General features: G+C 36.4%; 2 protein-coding genes across 2 annotated transcripts in view; both read right to left on the bottom strand.

Moving 5' to 3' along the window:
• The window catches only part of LOC125790042 (histone-lysine N-methyltransferase EHMT2-like), a 26150-nt gene extending 13819 nt beyond the window's left edge, over nt 1-12331 (bottom strand). Inside the window, exons 1-15 of the mRNA XM_049473138.1 lie at nt 12218-12331; nt 11188-11227; nt 10238-10315; nt 9913-10112; nt 8005-8077; nt 7839-7912; nt 7554-7748; nt 6426-6497; nt 6085-6175; nt 4536-4631; nt 3639-3772; nt 2999-3142; nt 1234-1541; nt 851-1105; nt 665-747 (exon numbers count right to left, since the gene is read on the bottom strand). Of these exons, the coding sequence (XP_049329095.1) occupies nt 665-747; nt 851-1105; nt 1234-1541; nt 2999-3142; nt 3639-3772; nt 4536-4631; nt 6085-6175; nt 6426-6497; nt 7554-7748; nt 7839-7912; nt 8005-8077; nt 9913-10112; nt 10238-10315; nt 11188-11227; nt 12218-12226 (1852 nt within the window). The 5' untranslated portion in view covers nt 12227-12331. The remainder of the gene's footprint in view (nt 1-664; nt 748-850; nt 1106-1233; nt 1542-2998; nt 3143-3638; nt 3773-4535; nt 4632-6084; nt 6176-6425; nt 6498-7553; nt 7749-7838; nt 7913-8004; nt 8078-9912; nt 10113-10237; nt 10316-11187; nt 11228-12217) is intronic.
• A 2724-nt stretch (nt 12332-15055) lies between these two features.
• On the bottom strand, nt 15056-16944 carry LOC125790047 (uncharacterized). The gene is made up of 2 exons (XM_049473153.1): nt 15253-16944; nt 15056-15139 (listed from the first exon to the last, which is right to left on the bottom strand). Exons 1-2 carry the CDS (start codon nt 16903-16905, stop codon nt 15071-15073), a joined length of 1722 nt encoding a protein of 573 aa, XP_049329110.1. The 5' UTR covers nt 16906-16944; the 3' UTR covers nt 15056-15070.

Raw genomic sequence — 16944 nt, forward strand, 5'->3', positions numbered from 1 at the left:
AGGAGAACTCCATTCACCCTCCAGTATTCCCAAATACAGAGCTTCTAGCTGATGCTCCCAACAGATTTACAATGCCAGTGATGGGGGCATAGAGTTACTATGAAAAGAAATGGCTATTTTTACACCATCAACACACCCAATGTAGCTCCATACTACATTGGTCACTGAGCAGTAAAACCTTTTGAGCTAAGTGTGAAAGTTTATTGTTTTTGCAGAATAGTGCTCTTTCTTCTCATGTAGAATGCACAGAATTATTTGGATAATTCTAAAATTGAATGGAAAAAAAAATAATTTTCTGTGTCCAAAATAATTAATACATAACAATGACTCCTTTATTTTAACTCATTTAGGTTACATTGTGCTTTGCTGACAAGTCTGCTCAAATATTTACAGTATCCCATGTTTAATAAATATTTAAATTGTAGTTTTGTTATGGCTTTTTCTTTGAAAAGCAAATTAAAAACATTAAAAATAATGTATGCCATTTAATTTATTTAATAGTGACACAACAGTTACAATTAATAACTTACTAAAATCCTGTGAGAATAGACTTACGCTATTCTGAATTAAGCTTAATGTTTCATTTCGTTCAGTTTCTGACAAAAATATGAATTGTCTTTAAATTCACAGAGAAAGCTGATTGGTGGAGGATGTTGGTACGTACTGAGCATGAGCAGAACTTTCTGGACCTCCCCCTGTTTGGCTGCTGGGTAAAGCTGACGGGGGTGGAACCTCAGCTTCTTCCTCCTGGCCAATCAGAATGCAGGAATGGTTATGACAGAATTTCATAGGAACAGCCAATGAAAAAAAAAAAAATATATATATATATATATTTTAAATAAAATAATACCTCTCTGTATCCTGGGTTAGAATGGCTCTCTGTAGCGCCGCCCTCCTGTCTCCTGGAGGAATTGCACTTGGGCAGACTGGTTTTCCATTGGGCAGAACGAGGGAGGGGCCAACACTGTCCACGCCCTCATCGCCCTGGGCAACCACGTCCTCGATCCCGCCCCCTCCAGCAGCAGTAGCAGCAGCTGAAGCAGTGGTAGGCTGTAACTGTAGCTCCACCCCTTTTCTGGCCTCACCTCTCCAGTGCATTCGAGCACTGATAAAAAAATTATAATAAAAATAATTTAAAAAAATCTCAAAATTATGCCATTAAATATAATTTTTAAATAATATTACTACATACAACAATTTGCCAAGAAGAAAAAGAAAAAAAAACTCTCTCACCTGATTGGCTCACCAGTCCTCTTCTCGTTGCTAAGCGCTGTGGTTGCCACGGAGAGCGCGGACGGGAGCAGTGAGGGTGTGGCGGTAGTGGAGGAGGCGGTTGCTGTGACTACCGTCGCCCCCGGTGACGGTGTTGCCGGGGGGATGGTGACCTCCTGGGCCTCGGAAGCGTCCTCTCCGCAGTGCGGGCAGAACAGCAGGCCGCCGCCCACACCTCCCCGGCTCCGCCCCCCACTCAGCACCGACACACAGCCGCGGTGGAAGCGGTGAGCGATACGAATGTCCGGACAACACTCCAGAAACGTTCCCTAAACATTTATACACACAATACTTTATTATTCATTTACTACTACTATTAAATCATAATCATTATACAGTACCAGGTAAAAACGTCAATGTTTTTATTTTTATTTTTTTATTCCTACATTTCTTCTGAATAGTGAAGTGATCTATCAGATTATGAAGAAACACATAAGGAATCATGTAGTAACTTAAAAACAGTGTTAAACAAACTAAAATACTCTGTGAAGAAGCTTTTAGATAATCCTGTTCAACAGAGGAAACTCTCGCTCTTTCTTTCCTGGGGTGGCCCTGATGAGTGCCAGTTTCACCATTCTAATGTTTTAGATGGTCTCTGCAGTGACTGCACTTGAGGATACTTTCAATGTTCTTAAATACTTTGTTTTGAATTGATGGACTTTAAAGTCATTTTTTTTCTTTACTTAGTTGAGTATTTCTTGCTTCTCATAATCTGGATTCGAACATTACTCAAATATTCACTATTCACTGTATACCTGTAACTCTACCTCTTCACTACTTTACTTTAACTGATGCTCTCAAACACTTTATTAAGAGACAAGAAATTCAAGTAATTAACTCTTGATGAGTTCAGCACAGCTGTTAACTGAAAGCCTGAATTCCAGGTGACTCTACCTCATAAAGCTGACTGAGAAAATCCAGCAGAGATGTTCAAAACTGATCATATAAACAAGAGGAGATACTTTGAAGAATGTAAAATATAAAATATATTCTGGTTTGTTTAACACTTTCTTTTGTTCATTAAATAATTCCATATTTTTTTTATTCATAGTTTGGATGATTTTAGTATTAATCTACAATGCAGAACATTTTAAAATAATATTTTTCGGACTGTAAGGCACACCTAATATCCAAAAATGTGCTCTTTATGTATGAACTCTATCATTTGGGTTGTAAGGAAGAAAGGACAAAATACTGTAAATCTAAGCTTACTGTAAATAAATGGAATCGCTTTACTCACCAAAATAAACAGTTTTCAGGAGAGAAATCTGTGTAGATTAACATTCAGTGCTCGTTTAACTTTAAAAGAAAATGTTTTTTTTTTTTTTTTTTTTACTTAGGTGCTTCCCCCTCAGCTTCATCATTAGAAGGGAAAAATGGCGACACCCTTGTTCACTTCGAAGTAGGAATCCTAACAAGTGTCACTTAATGCGCCTTATAATTCGGTGCATCTTATAGTTCGAAAAATACAATAAGAAATTTAAGTTGCATACAATTTTTTGACTGATACTGTATATTACAACTATACAAGCATAGTGATCAACAAGTGCAACAAGTCCAGTCGTGAAATTTCACTACTCACTACTAAATATTCCACAGCCAACTGTCAAACATACTTTTGGCAATATAGTGTATAGTTGATGATGACAGGATGTGGTACAGTTCTTCATACAATATTACAAATACATGAACGTATATTTGATCTACTATCAGTCTACAAACCTACCGACAGACAGAAGTATCCACAGCCCGGGCAGCAGTGGTGTTTCACCATGTGAGAGCGATGAGTTTCACACAGCACCATCAGAGACACACGACTGGAGGGACGCATCGTCTCCCCCTTCACTATCTGATTAGTACAACCCACCAGCTGAGAAACACAGGAGAAAAGTGTATTACAGTCTGTCAGAATGAACGTGTGGATCATATGAACATTATAGAGCATTATAGAGCACGTCCTACACTTCCTGTAGTGTATTACAGTCTGTCAGAATGAACGTGTGGATCATATGAACATTATAGAGCATTATAGAGCGCCCCCTACACTTCCTGTAGTGTATTACAGTCTGTCAGAATGAACGTGTGGATCATATGAACATTATAGAGCATTATAGAGCACCCCCTACACTTCCTGTAGTGTATTACAGTCTGTCAGAATGAGCGTGTTGTGGATCATATGAGCATTATAGAGCATTATAGAGCACGTCCTACGCTTCCTGTAGTGTATTACAGTCTGTCAGAATGAGCGTGTTGTGGATCATATGAGCATTATAGAGCGCCCCCTACGCTTCCTGTAGTGTATTACAGTCTGTCAGAATGAGCCTATGGATCATATGAGCATTTATAAGTGTTTTATAGAGACACACCTGTCCGTTGATGCTCTCGATGGCCATGCAGGTACGGTGTGTGTGTGCAGTTAGCCGTTCTACACGTGGCGCCTCCATCCTACAGCTACACAACGGCAACTCCTCCATCCGCTCCATCTCTCTATCACTGCCGTCTATCACAGAAAGAGAGAGAGAATATCAGATCAATAGATCTACAAATCGATTCAATACAATCTGAGAGACAATATTTTTTTTAATGCCTGTTTTTTTTTTTTTTTAAAGCTATGATGTGATAATCACAATATAGCAAAGTAACAAATCAAACTGCGTTTTAAAAAATAATGTAGAAGTTAGAATGTTAAAATCATGCAGTTCTGAAAGTATTTTATTTTAATAATCCATGTTAAATTATCTTACATTACTTAAGCTATATAGTTAAGTACTATAAATAAAATAGAAAAATGTTCGGAAAGTATTTTATATTCTTAAACCATGTGAAATTATATTAGATTAGACTAAAGTTATAGTAAATTATGTTTTTGTTGTTGTTTTATTTGTGTTTAATGATCTTGCAGTGCGTAGCTGTACTGCTGTTTTTTGTGTGTGTTTGGACATAGACTAAAAGCTCAATATAGACAAATTAGTTAGTTTAGAAAATGTTTTATATTCCTAAACCATGTGAAATTATATTGGATTCTTGTATCCTAATTTACTGATGTTTAGGTCTGTGGATCATTGTTCACATTGTTCATGTTTTTATGGTCTATACTTCTTTAGTGTTGCAATGATAACGAACATCATTCTCAACAGATTTTGCAGCTTTATTTATTTTTTAACAGCCTGAAAAATGTTTTTAAAAAGCTCAGTTTAATAACTTAATAAAAATGAGGGGTTTAAAACAGTGTTTTATGATTATTATAATATATTGATAATGACCTGCATGAGGGGAGAGAGTGAGGCTGTCTGCAGCCGAGATATCCAACGAACCCAGAGGAACCTCAGTGTAATCAGTGGAGCCCCCTGCTGGAGCAGCTGTAGACACACACACACACACACACACACACACACACACACACACACACACACACACACACACACACACACACACACAGAAATAACACACAACACACACAAAGTATTTAATATTCTTAAACCATGTTAAATTATATCAGATTAGAGAAAAAAAAAAGTCATTGTAAATTATGATATTGTTATTAAAATCATTCTGAATCAGTGGCGATTGCTCTAAGACTGCAAGGGAAGCTCAGCTTCCCCTAAAATGTAAAAATAAGTGATTAAATATATACTGTTGTGTGTACGTGTCACTGATTAAATATGCGCTACAACGCGCTGAACTTTAGTTCAGAATCAGCTTCTTATCACTGGTAACGCCGCGGCTTTCCTCTCACTCATTCCCGCAGCTTCACAGCGCTGCTTTAAACAGTCCACAGACTTCAATAGTGGAGCAAAGCGCGCGGCCAAACGAGACGAGTCATTGGATAAACGCTGGGCTTTGTCCCGCCCATCGGACGCTCAGCGTCTCTGGGGGTCTATGGAGCAGTGGGCTGGCCTCGGCCGGCCCGGACGCTCAGCTTCTGCGTGATGATTGGATGATCTGTCTGAGGCGGAGTCCCTTTTTGACTGACAGCGAAATGAGCGAATCAGCGATCTTTTAGTGTAAAAATCCGTGATGTCAGGCAGTTTTAATGTTGTGGACGGATTTTGGAGAAGCCATTTGATAGTCTTCCTTACGAAGAAAAACTTAGAGTTAAACAGCAGCAGAGCAGATCAACTGCTCAGATTAATTTGGTGTAAAAGGTGGGGAAAAGTAACAGGTATTTTCAGCTGTTCTGGTTTGATAAAGTGAGCTGGTTGACTGGAAGTGCTGTAACAAATAAAATGTACTGATGGCCATTCCTCTTGATGAAACTCTCAGGACATAAATGAACAGGGGCCAGTAGTAAGTATTGTGTTATTATTAAAAATAATTTAAATAATTTAAATTAATAAAAGGATTATTCAAGGAAATTAAACCTGTCCAAAAAGGAAATAAATTTACCTGCATTTTTTACTTTACCAACTTTAAAGATTTTGCGTAATGTTTTTTTTTTACTGATCATTTTATGTTTATTCATGTCATAGCGTCTTTTTTATGTAATTGTTCAATGTAAAGAATGGGTACCTTTTTGTTGTGTAGTGAAAACTTAAAAATAATGCCTTTTGTTTACAAAAAATAAATCTCAGGGAGCGTAGAATTTACGTATAAATAAAACTACATATGTTAGGATGTAGGCCGAAATTGAGCTTCCCCTCCTTGAAAGACCAGCATCCGCCACTGTTCTGAACAGATTTCTCACGCATGAACAAAATACATAAAACATATAAATTCATCTTAAACTAATACTTTAAACAAGTTCTAATCTTAATTCATTAAACAATAAGAAACTGTTACACTTTCTATAGAGAGATTTGAGGAGGTTCTGACCCGTCTCTGCAGCTGCTGGAGCTTCTCGCTCTTCCTCCTGCTGCTGATGCTGCTTCAGACCTGCGCTGGGCCGCAGCTCAGACGCAGCGTACTAAACAATCAATCATCAATAGTAGGGCATATTAATAATCAATATTAAGTATATTCACAGCAATAATAATAATTATAATTATAACTGTGTCGATACAAAGTACATTTAAAATAATACTGGGTCCCATGAATTTTGGCACGCCTGTGTATTTCAGCTCTGTATGTTCAGTATTTTAATACAATTTGGCTTAAAACAAATGTATTTCATAACTAACAACAGCAAAGATCTCTGATTGGCTGAAGGAGCGTACCTGATCAGACAGGTGAGTCATGTCTCCTCCCACTCGAACCTCCAGAGGTCCCTCCATCATTCCATCATCAGACTGCAGGAGGAACAACAGATTTAACACCCAGATTCTTTCATCTCGTTTTTAACATACAAATAAATAATTACAACTAATTACACTCTCTGTAATAAAACGCTCAGTTTATTAATGTAGTTTAATCACTGATTATATGCTTGTTAAAAAAAGGTATATTGTTGAAATAACACATATCACCCACCTCTACTACATAGTAATTGTAACTAGTACAAAAATCACATCTCAGAATTAGCTCAGACTAGTAGAAAAATGCATTGTGGATGTAAAGAGTTTTAAATCTCTATTATTATATCATTTTAGACATTTTTTTCAGCTTTAGACATTTTACTAGTCAAAATTATATTTATTATATTTTTGTATATTTGGGATAATACTGGAAAAAATATGTAATAATGATTTAGAATAGGAATTCTGCTTATAGGGAATCCTATTCGATTACATATTACTCAAAACTAGGCAAAGTACAGAAAAAATAATAAAATAAATCAAGTCAAAAGTTTTAGAACACCCCCATTTTTTCCCCCTTAATTTTTATTTACTATTTATTTTTAAGCTCTTCAGGTCCATTTAATAACTAGAAATGGTACGAAAAACAGATAAAAAGATACTTTTTGTATTGTAAAAGAAACAAACATTTATGCATATTGTAAAAAAATATTTAGTATTTATAAATTGTTTAAAAAAGAAAAAAAGATGATAAATGATTTTAATACTGTAATGCCTCTAATAGTTTCAATAATAACATTAATAACAAATAATAACATATACATTGCTACTAAACTATTGTCTTACTGGTGCAATAAAGCATTTGAGAAATATCTCTTTTAAAACTTAAACATTGAGTATTTTAGGTTTGTTTACAGTGGTTATGGAACTATTTAAAATATTGTGTTTTGTAAAGGAAGTTGTTAGCATATCTCTTTTTTTAAGGTCTATTCTTTACATTCTTCAGCTGTTTTTCTGATAAAAAGACTAATTTCTTCATATATTGTGTAATTTTGTATATATTATGTATATATTACATAATATAATATAAATAATATGGTTTATTGTGACCTTGCTGTCGGAGTAGATGACGTCGTCTCCTGCGTAGCTGTTGTACATCAGGTGGAAGTCTTCCTCATCTGCTTCATCATCCAGGTCCTCCAACCAACCACCATGGTGCTCTTTGGTTGCCTCAGCGACAGGCTCCGCCTTCTCCACCACTGGTGATGCCACAGAGACTGCAGGGTTCACCTCCTTCACTGTGGGCTGAAATAAACACATTACAATATTAATATATATTATTTTACAGAAAGAAAACACAAACTTGTGCTGATCAGTGACTGTACTGTGTCTCACCTCTGGTGCTTTTACTGGGCTTTTTATAGAGGGCGCTGTGGAGTCAGAGTCCGTCGACACCTTCAGCCTCTTCACTGCATAAACACACAGTGATATAACATTAACACAGTTATAACTCCGCCCACAAAACAAAAAAAACAATAAACTATTCAATCATCACAGAAACCTGAGTCCGGCTCCACAGGGCTTCCCGTCGCTGGCTTCACCGGAGACGCAGCAGACGATTCAACAGAGCGAACCTGAGACACATCATTATAACACCTTATTATCCACTAATATACCTGATTAACACCCTGATCAATCTGATCTATCAGTCTGATGATAACACTTATTAAATAATAATATCAGTCTGGACTGAATCAGCAGGATCCAATTTCACAAATTACGATTTAGTATCTCCTATAAATGATTCAGTAACTACCATATATCATTACACAAATGATTCAGTATCTACTACAAAAATGACTCGGTACCTCCTATAAATGATTCAGTCACTACCATATGTATAATTCTGTACCCAACACAAATGATTCAGTATCTACTACAAATGATTCAGTAACTACTATATATATATATTTAATTCTGTATCTACTATAAATCATTCAGTATCTACTACAAAATGATTCAGTAACTACCTTATATAATTCTGTACCTAATACAAATGATTCAGTATCTACTACAAAATGACTCAGTACCTCCTATAAATGATTCAGTCACTACCATATGTATAATTCTGTACCTAACACAAATGATTCAGCATCTACTACAAAATGACTCAGTACCTCCTATAAATGATTCAGTCACTACCATATATATAATTCTGTACCTAACACAAATGATTCAGCATCTACTACAAAATGACTCAGTACCTCCTATAAATGATTCAGTCACTACCATATATATAATTCTGTACCTAACACAAATGATTCAGTATCTACTACAAAATGACTCAGTACCTCCTATAAATGATTCAGTCACTACCATATATATAATTCTGTACCTAACACAAATGATTCAGTATCTACTACAAAATGACTCAGTACCTCCTATAAATGATTCAGTCACTACCATATATATAATTCTGTACCTAACACAAATGATTCAGTATCTACTACAAATGATTCAGTAACTACTATAAATGATTCAGTCACTACCATATGTATAATTCTGTACCTAACACAAATGATTCAGTATCTACTACAAATGATTCAGTAACTACTTTATATATATATGTAATTCTGTATCTACTATAAATCATTCAGTATCTACTACAAAATGATTCAGTAACTACCTTATATAATTCTGTACCTAATACAAATGATTCTGTATCTACTACAAAAATGACTCAGTAAATCCTATAAATGATTCAGTCACTACCATATGTATAATTATGTACCTAACACAAATGATTCAGTATCTACTACAAATGATTCAGTAACTACTATATATATATGTAATTCTGTATCTACTATAAATCATTCAGTATCTACTACAAAAATGACTTAGTACCTCCTATAATTGATTCAGTCATTTCCATATATATTATTCTGTACCTAACACAAAATAATTCAGTATCTACTACAAAAATGACTCAGTAAATCCTACAAATGATTCAGTCACTACCATATGTATAATTATGTACCCAACACAAATGATTCAGTATCTACTACAATATGATTCAGTTAGCTGTATAAATGATTCAGTATCTACTACAATATGATTCAGTTAGCTGTATAAATGATTCAGTAACTACCATATATTATTTTGTACCCAACACAAGTGATTCAGTATCTACCTTAAATGATATATATATTTAATTCTACTATAAATATATATATATATAAATATATATATATATATTTAATTCTGTATCTACTATAAATTATTCAGTATCTACTACAAAATGATTCAGTAACTACCTTATATAATTCTGCACCTAATACAAATGATTCAGTATCTGCTACGTATGATTTAGCATCTAATAGACATAATTCAGTTCCTGCTATAAATGACACATTACCTAAAAATGATTCAGTCACTGTTATAACAGTAATATGTAATTGCTATTGGTCACCTGTGTGATGGGGGGTCTGTTCATGGTCTTGCGGGCGCGGTGGACCTTAGGGGGCGGGGCTGAGGAAGAGGAGGATGAAGAAAGAGAGGAAGAGGAGGAGGAGGAGGAGGGGTTTTTACTGCCCGGCCCACATACACTCATCTTCGCTCGACCGGAGGATGCAGACGGAGACGAGGGAGGAGCGGACTTAGCAGCATGACCTGAGAGAGAGAGAGAGAGAGAGAGAGAGAGAGAGAGAGAGAGAGAGAGAGATCAGCGGTCACATGATCATGGTGGTGTAATTTGATTGGACACAGCAGAGCATGTGTGTTAACTGCAGGTTTACCTGTATATGGTTTGGTGAAGCTGGACGTCGCTGTGTTCTCACTGCTCCCCCCATCTTTCTCCTTCTCCTTTAGACTCTCTTTAAAGATAAAGGTAAATTAAGATAAGTCAGGAAACCAACTTTTATTGAGAGACTTTAGTAGACAGACTCCTTAACTTGTGTTTCTTTAAATTTTACCAAATTGAAAACCTCTGGAATATAATCAAGAGGAAGATGGATGATCACAAGCCATCAAACCACCAAACTGAACTGCTTGAATTTTTGCACCAGGAGTAAAGCAGCATAAAGTTATCCAAAAGCAGTGTGTAAGACTGGTGGAGGAGAACATGATGCCAAGATGCACGAAAACTGTGATTAAAAACCACCAGGGTTATTCCACCAAATATTGATTTCTGAACGCTTAAAACTTTATGAATATGAACTTTCTTGTTTTCTTTGCATTATTTGAGGTCTGAAAGCTCTGCATCTTTTTTTTTTTGTTATTTCAGACATTTCTCATTTTCTGCAAATAAATGCTCTAAATGATAATATTTTTATTTGGAATTTGGGAGAAATGTTGTCTGTAGTTTATAGAATAAATCAACAATGTTCATTTTACTCAAACATAAACCTATAAATAGCAAAATCAGAGAAACAAATTCTCTTATAGTATCTTCCCCTCTGATTTTAGCCTGAGACTCCACCCTAAGATCAAATTTGAAAACAGGTTAAAAAAATTATGTGAAGAGTAGTTTGGGAGGAGCACTTGGTGATGTATGGGTTTAGGGGCGGAGCAGAGTGGAGAGCTGACTGGCCTAAGCAGTACTTCTCAGTGAGACGCGTTTACCACAATAAAAGAGCTTTTTTTTAAAGGTTAGAAAGTGTTTATTAAAATTTAAGCAGGACTGGTGTATTTCATTACTTCTAAGGAACACGCAGGTTAGAGTGTGTATGAAGGAGAGGAGCATCACCTGAGGGTTTGGAGTGCGCTGGTCGGCTCTCAGATGGACTCTGGACAATAAAACAACAGAATAAATCACATTACAGACCTTTACAGGTACTTTCCAACATTATTTTTTAAATTAGGCTGGTTTTAAACGTTGTCAGAAGAGGTTCAGCATGAAGTGCTGTAAGATTTTGTGGGAAAACAAAACTGCACTGACTTTAGACTTGATAATAAAACACAGTGGATCAACACCAGCAGACATGTCTCTCCAAACCATCACTGATTGGTGGAAACTTCACACTAGACCTCGAGCAGCTTGGACTGTGTGTCTCTCCACTCTTCCTCCAGACTCTGATCCCTTGATTTACTTTAAATGAAATGTAAAATTTACTGATGATCAGTGGTGGTTTGGAGAGGCATGTCTGTCATCTGCTGGTGTTGATCCACTGTGTTTTATTATCAAGTCTAAAGTCAGTGCAGTTTTGTTTTCCAACAAAATCTTACAGCACTTCATGCTGAACCTCTGCTACTGACAACTTTTATAGAGATGCAGATTTCATTTTCCAGCAGGATTTGGCACACTGCCCACACTGCCAAAAGTACCATTGGTCTTATTTTGGGTTTTCATTGGCTGTAAGCCATAATCATCAACAATAAAATAAATAAACTCTTAAAATAGATCACTCTGTTTAATACATCTATATAATATTATGAGTTTCACATAAATACATGTCATAATGTTATAATGAATAATAACAGTAGGTAACTGAATGCTCTATTCACTGCTGTATTATTAGATTATCTACCAGACTGCAGTAATAACACAGTGTTCACAGTTTATATACCTATAAAAACACTATAAACACATATTTACCCCAGCTACAGTGTTAATAAGTATAATGTTGTGTATTTATCAGTGTATAAATCAGTGTGTGATTAATAATAAAGATAAAGAGCTGTAGATCATTATTTATCCTCTAAACCCGGGATTAATCCGCTCACACTCAGTTAAACTGGTTAAATCAGTCTTTAATCTGCTGTTAATCTGAACTCACCTCCTCCATGTCTCTCTCTCTCTGCAGCTTTTCCTTATTAAACACAGAAAAACTCAAACAGTAAAGAGATAAAAACACACCGGAGCGGGGCTCCGTTCAAAATGGCTACAGGAGAAACGCGCCTTCAAAATAAAAGTCCCCTTTGGCAAACCGTTTACTTACCCGCCGCGACTCCCACAGACTGAGACAGTTAGCTGAACATTAGCTGAACATTTAACTAACATTCAAGCAACGTTTAACTAACCTTCAATTAGCAATCGCTTAATATTTATTCATGTTTAAATAGTGCTCACCTGACATTCAAGCAACGTTCACCTAACACTCACCTGACATTCAATCAACGTTTAACAAACGTTCACCTAACATTCAAGCAATGTTCAACTAACAATTACTTAATATTTTATCAGGTTCAAAAAATATTTAATCAGGTTTAAAAAAAAATTCAAGTAACACTTACTAACGCTTGCTTAACATTTAGGCAACGTCTAACTAACGATCACTTAACATTTCCGCAATGTTTAACTAACAATTACTTAATATTTAATCAGGTTTAAATAGTGCTCACCTAACATTCAAGAAATATTCAACTAACACGCACCTAACATTCAAGCAAGGTTTAACTAATGCTCACTTTACATTTAGGCAACGTCTAACTAACGTTCACTTAACATTAAGGCAACGTCTAACGCTCACTTAACATTTAGGCAACGCCTGACTAACGCTCACTTAACATTTACACAATGTTTAACTAACAATTACTTAATATTTAATCAGGTTTAAAAAGTGCTCACTTAACATTCAAGTAACACTAACGCTTGCTTAACATTTAGGCAACGTCTAACTAACGCTCACTTAACATTTACGCAATGTTTAACTAACAATTACTTAATATTTAATCAGGTTTAAATAGTGCTCACCTAACATTCAAGAAATATTCAACTAACACGCACCTAACATTCAAGCAAGGTTTAACTTATGCTCACTTTACATTTAGGCAACGTCTAACTAACGTTCACTTAACATTTAGGCAACGTCTAACGCTCACTTAACATTTAGGCAACGTCTGACTAACGCTCACTTAACATTTACACAATGTTTAACTAACAATTACTTAATATTTAATCAGGTTTAAAAAGTGCTCACTTAACATTCAAGTAACACTAACGCTTGCTTAACATTTAGGCAACGTCTAACTAACGCTCACTTAACATTTACGCAATGTTTAACTAACAATTACTTAATATTTAATCAGGTTTAAATAGTGCTCACCTAACATTCAAGAAATATTCAACTAACACACACCTAACATTCAAGCAAGGTTTAACTTATGCTCACTTTACATTTAGGCAACGTCTAACTAACGTTCACTTAACATTTAGGCAACGTCTAACGCTCACTTAACATTTAGGCAACGTCTGACTAACGCTCACTTAACATTTACACAATGTTTAACTAACAATTACTTAATATTTAATCAGGTTTAAAAAGTGCTCACTTAACATTCAAGTAACACTAACGCTTGCTTAACATTTAGGCAACGTCTAACTAACGCTCACTTAACATTTACGCAATGTTTAACTAACAATTACTTAATATTTAATCAGGTTTAAATAGTGCTCACCTAACATTCAAGAAATATTCAACTAACACGCACCTAACATTCAAGCAAGGTTTAACTTATGCTCACTTTACATTTAGGCAACGTCTAACTAACGTTCACTTAACATTTAGGCAACGTCTAACGCTCACTTAACATTTAGGCAACGTCTGACTAACGCTCACTTAACATTTACACAATGTTCAACTAACAATTACTTAATATTTAATCAGGTTTAAATAGTGCTCACCTAACATTCAAGAAATATTCAACTAACACGCACCTAACATTCAAGCACGGTTTAACTAATGCTCACTTAACATTTAAGCAATGTTCACCTAACGTTCAAGCAACAGGGTAGTTTATTTGCTAACTAACGAAATCAGACATTGTCTGAGTAACAAAAATCTAAAAATTCAGTCCAGCTCCTTGGTTCAATAACAAAATCAGACTAATTCATTGTAAATAACAAAATCAGACCATCTTATTGGCTAAAAAACAAAATCAATCTAGCCAATTGCCTATTTATTGAATAACATAATCAGACTTGTTTATTTGCTGAAAAAACAAACAAGCAAGTAAGCTCATTGGCTTTAATATCAAAATTAGACTAGCTTATTGGCTAAGTAGCAAAATCAGACACTGGCGTAACACAAAAAAGCTCATTGGCTCATAACAAGATTCAGACCAATGCATTAGCTGATTAACAAAATCAGACTAGCTTATTGGAAAAATAGCAAAATCAGACTAGCTTATTGGCTGAATAACAAAATCAGACCAGCTTATTGGCTGAATAACAAAATCAAAACAGCTTATTGGCTGAATAACAAAATCAGACCAGCTTATTGGCTGAATAACAAAATCAAAGCAGCTTATTGGCTGAATAACAAAATCAAAGCAGCTTATTGGCTGAATAACAAAATCAAAGCAGCTTATTGGCTAAATAACAAAATCAGACCAGCCTATTGGCTGAAAAACAAAATCAGACTAGCTTTTTGCTAAACAACAAAATCAGACTAGCTTATTGGCTGATTAACAAAATAAGACTAGCTTATTGGCTAAATAACAAAATCAGACTAGCTCATTGGCTGAATAATGAAATTAAACATGGGCTAACAACTATTAATTAGACATGCTAACAAAATTAGACCACATTATTTAGAGAATAAAATACAACTTAGGCTTGCTTTTTAGCTGAATAACAAAATAAGACTTTGGTTTCAGAACAAAAGTAGACCAGCTGTGATGGGAAGGTTTTATTCAGAGTCTTCGTTAGCTTCCTCAGATTCACTGCTAGAACTGGAGTCCTCTAGGATCAGGTAATTCTGGAAAAACAGAAAGCATGAATTTTCAGAGGCATAATCAGATTAGTTTGAACAGGACTGGGTTCATGGAAATGGGTGTAGATCATCGTGTACAGTGCCATCTTTAACCTCACCTTATTGTGAGCGTCGCCACCACAAGCGTCTGGGAAACACTGTGTGAACTTGACCTCCTTCAGAGGTACAACACTGGTTCCCTTTTCCCCCGATGGTGTTGTTTCAGCCGTCCGACACATTTTCCATAATCTGAAGGAAGGTTTTTCCTTCTTTTCCTTCTCTAATCCGATAGCCGTACGTGCCGCCAGTATGTGGCAGCAGTGGTGAGCCAAGAAGCAAGAGCATCGTTCTTCTGGGTAGACTTTAACAACGTATTTCTGGCCCCTCCACCCCGTTACAAAGAACAACTTTATGCTGGGCTCAAGACTTATTTTGTTCTTCTCAATGATCAGTTCTGCCATTGGTCGCATTGATGCCAGGTCGTACCCTCCTGATGCCTCCTGCTCTGGCATGGTGTCACTGTCATCAGCCAAACTGTTCTTAAAGAAGTGGACAATCTCTTTCGGGGTCATAACAAACTCTGGGAAGTCAACATCATCCATGTCGGTAGCACTTCTGGAGCTTGCGGGAGTGGGTTTGTAGGGCCCCATGTTGCAACTGCTTCTCAAGACTTCGTTTAGGAAGTACATCGAGATCTGGAATGTCGTGAATACAGTCGTTTCCAGTCTGAGTTTCCTATGCCTCATCTGTATCAGCATCATACTGAGTTCTTGAAAAGTACTAGTGATCTTTTCATCTTCTGGTAGGCCAAGTGCTTTGAGGGTAAACCTGGCAGACCTTTTTGTCAGGGCCTCCAGGTGCATCTGGAAGTACTCAAGGAAGGCAGTGCTCCAGGTAACAGAAAAGTAACCAAGTTTAACCCTCCATTGTTCTTCAGTTTCCGAACAAATAAGACTCTTCAAATTGTTCATGTACCCTTGCACATTGTCCTCAATGTCATCCTCTTCACAAAACATCACTTTGTATCTCAGATGGTACAGAACTTGACGGAAGCTGTTGAATGCAGAAGCGTTGGGTAAGACATTTTTGACAGAGTTCTCGACGACAGCCTCGCAATCAGTGCAAATCACGAATCGATTGGAGTTCAGATCTGGCAGAAGACATAGAAGTTCCTCTAGAAATATGGTGTGAGCTCTCTCTTTCTGGCACTGGTGAATGTGGAAAGCTAACGGAAAAGTTGGGCTCTCCTCAAAATCATTGTGGCAAAAAAGAAGAGGCGTCACGTAGAAGTTCTCCAGGTTAAATGTGCTGTTGTAGTAGAGGATATGCGTTACGCATGGATCTGAATTCTTCAGCATCACTTGGAACTGCTCAGTCATCTCGGGCAAAGCAGCGACGATAATCACGTCTGGGTAAACACTCATATGAACAACGAAGTCCTTCAGCTCCCTGCACATCATTTGAGTCGCCATTATGTCTTTGGGGTTGAGAAAGTTGCCTGACTCTTCGCCAGTGTTTGGATTTTGCTCCATGCTCGCTGACATCAAGGTTTCTGCAAGTGGTTTGCTGTTGACAGGAGTGTTTTCTGTGATCTTCTGCACTTCAGAAACATCAGAAATATCCAGCTCCTCTTCGACTTTCTTGAGTTCCTCTTGAGGCGTGGTTTGTGCAAACATCTGTTGGCCAAACTGGATGTGTCTACGAGGTCTCCGTAATCGTGAATTCTCACCTAAGTAATGTACCAACATGTACGGTCCAACATCTTCAGACATCTCATATATCCGCCTTCTAATCTCTTGACCTTCTCCTCG

This window comes from Astyanax mexicanus, unplaced genomic scaffold, assembly GCF_023375975.1.
Source record: "Astyanax mexicanus isolate ESR-SI-001 unplaced genomic scaffold, AstMex3_surface scaffold_34, whole genome shotgun sequence".
NCBI lineage: Eukaryota > Metazoa > Chordata > Actinopteri > Characiformes > Acestrorhamphidae > Astyanax > Astyanax mexicanus.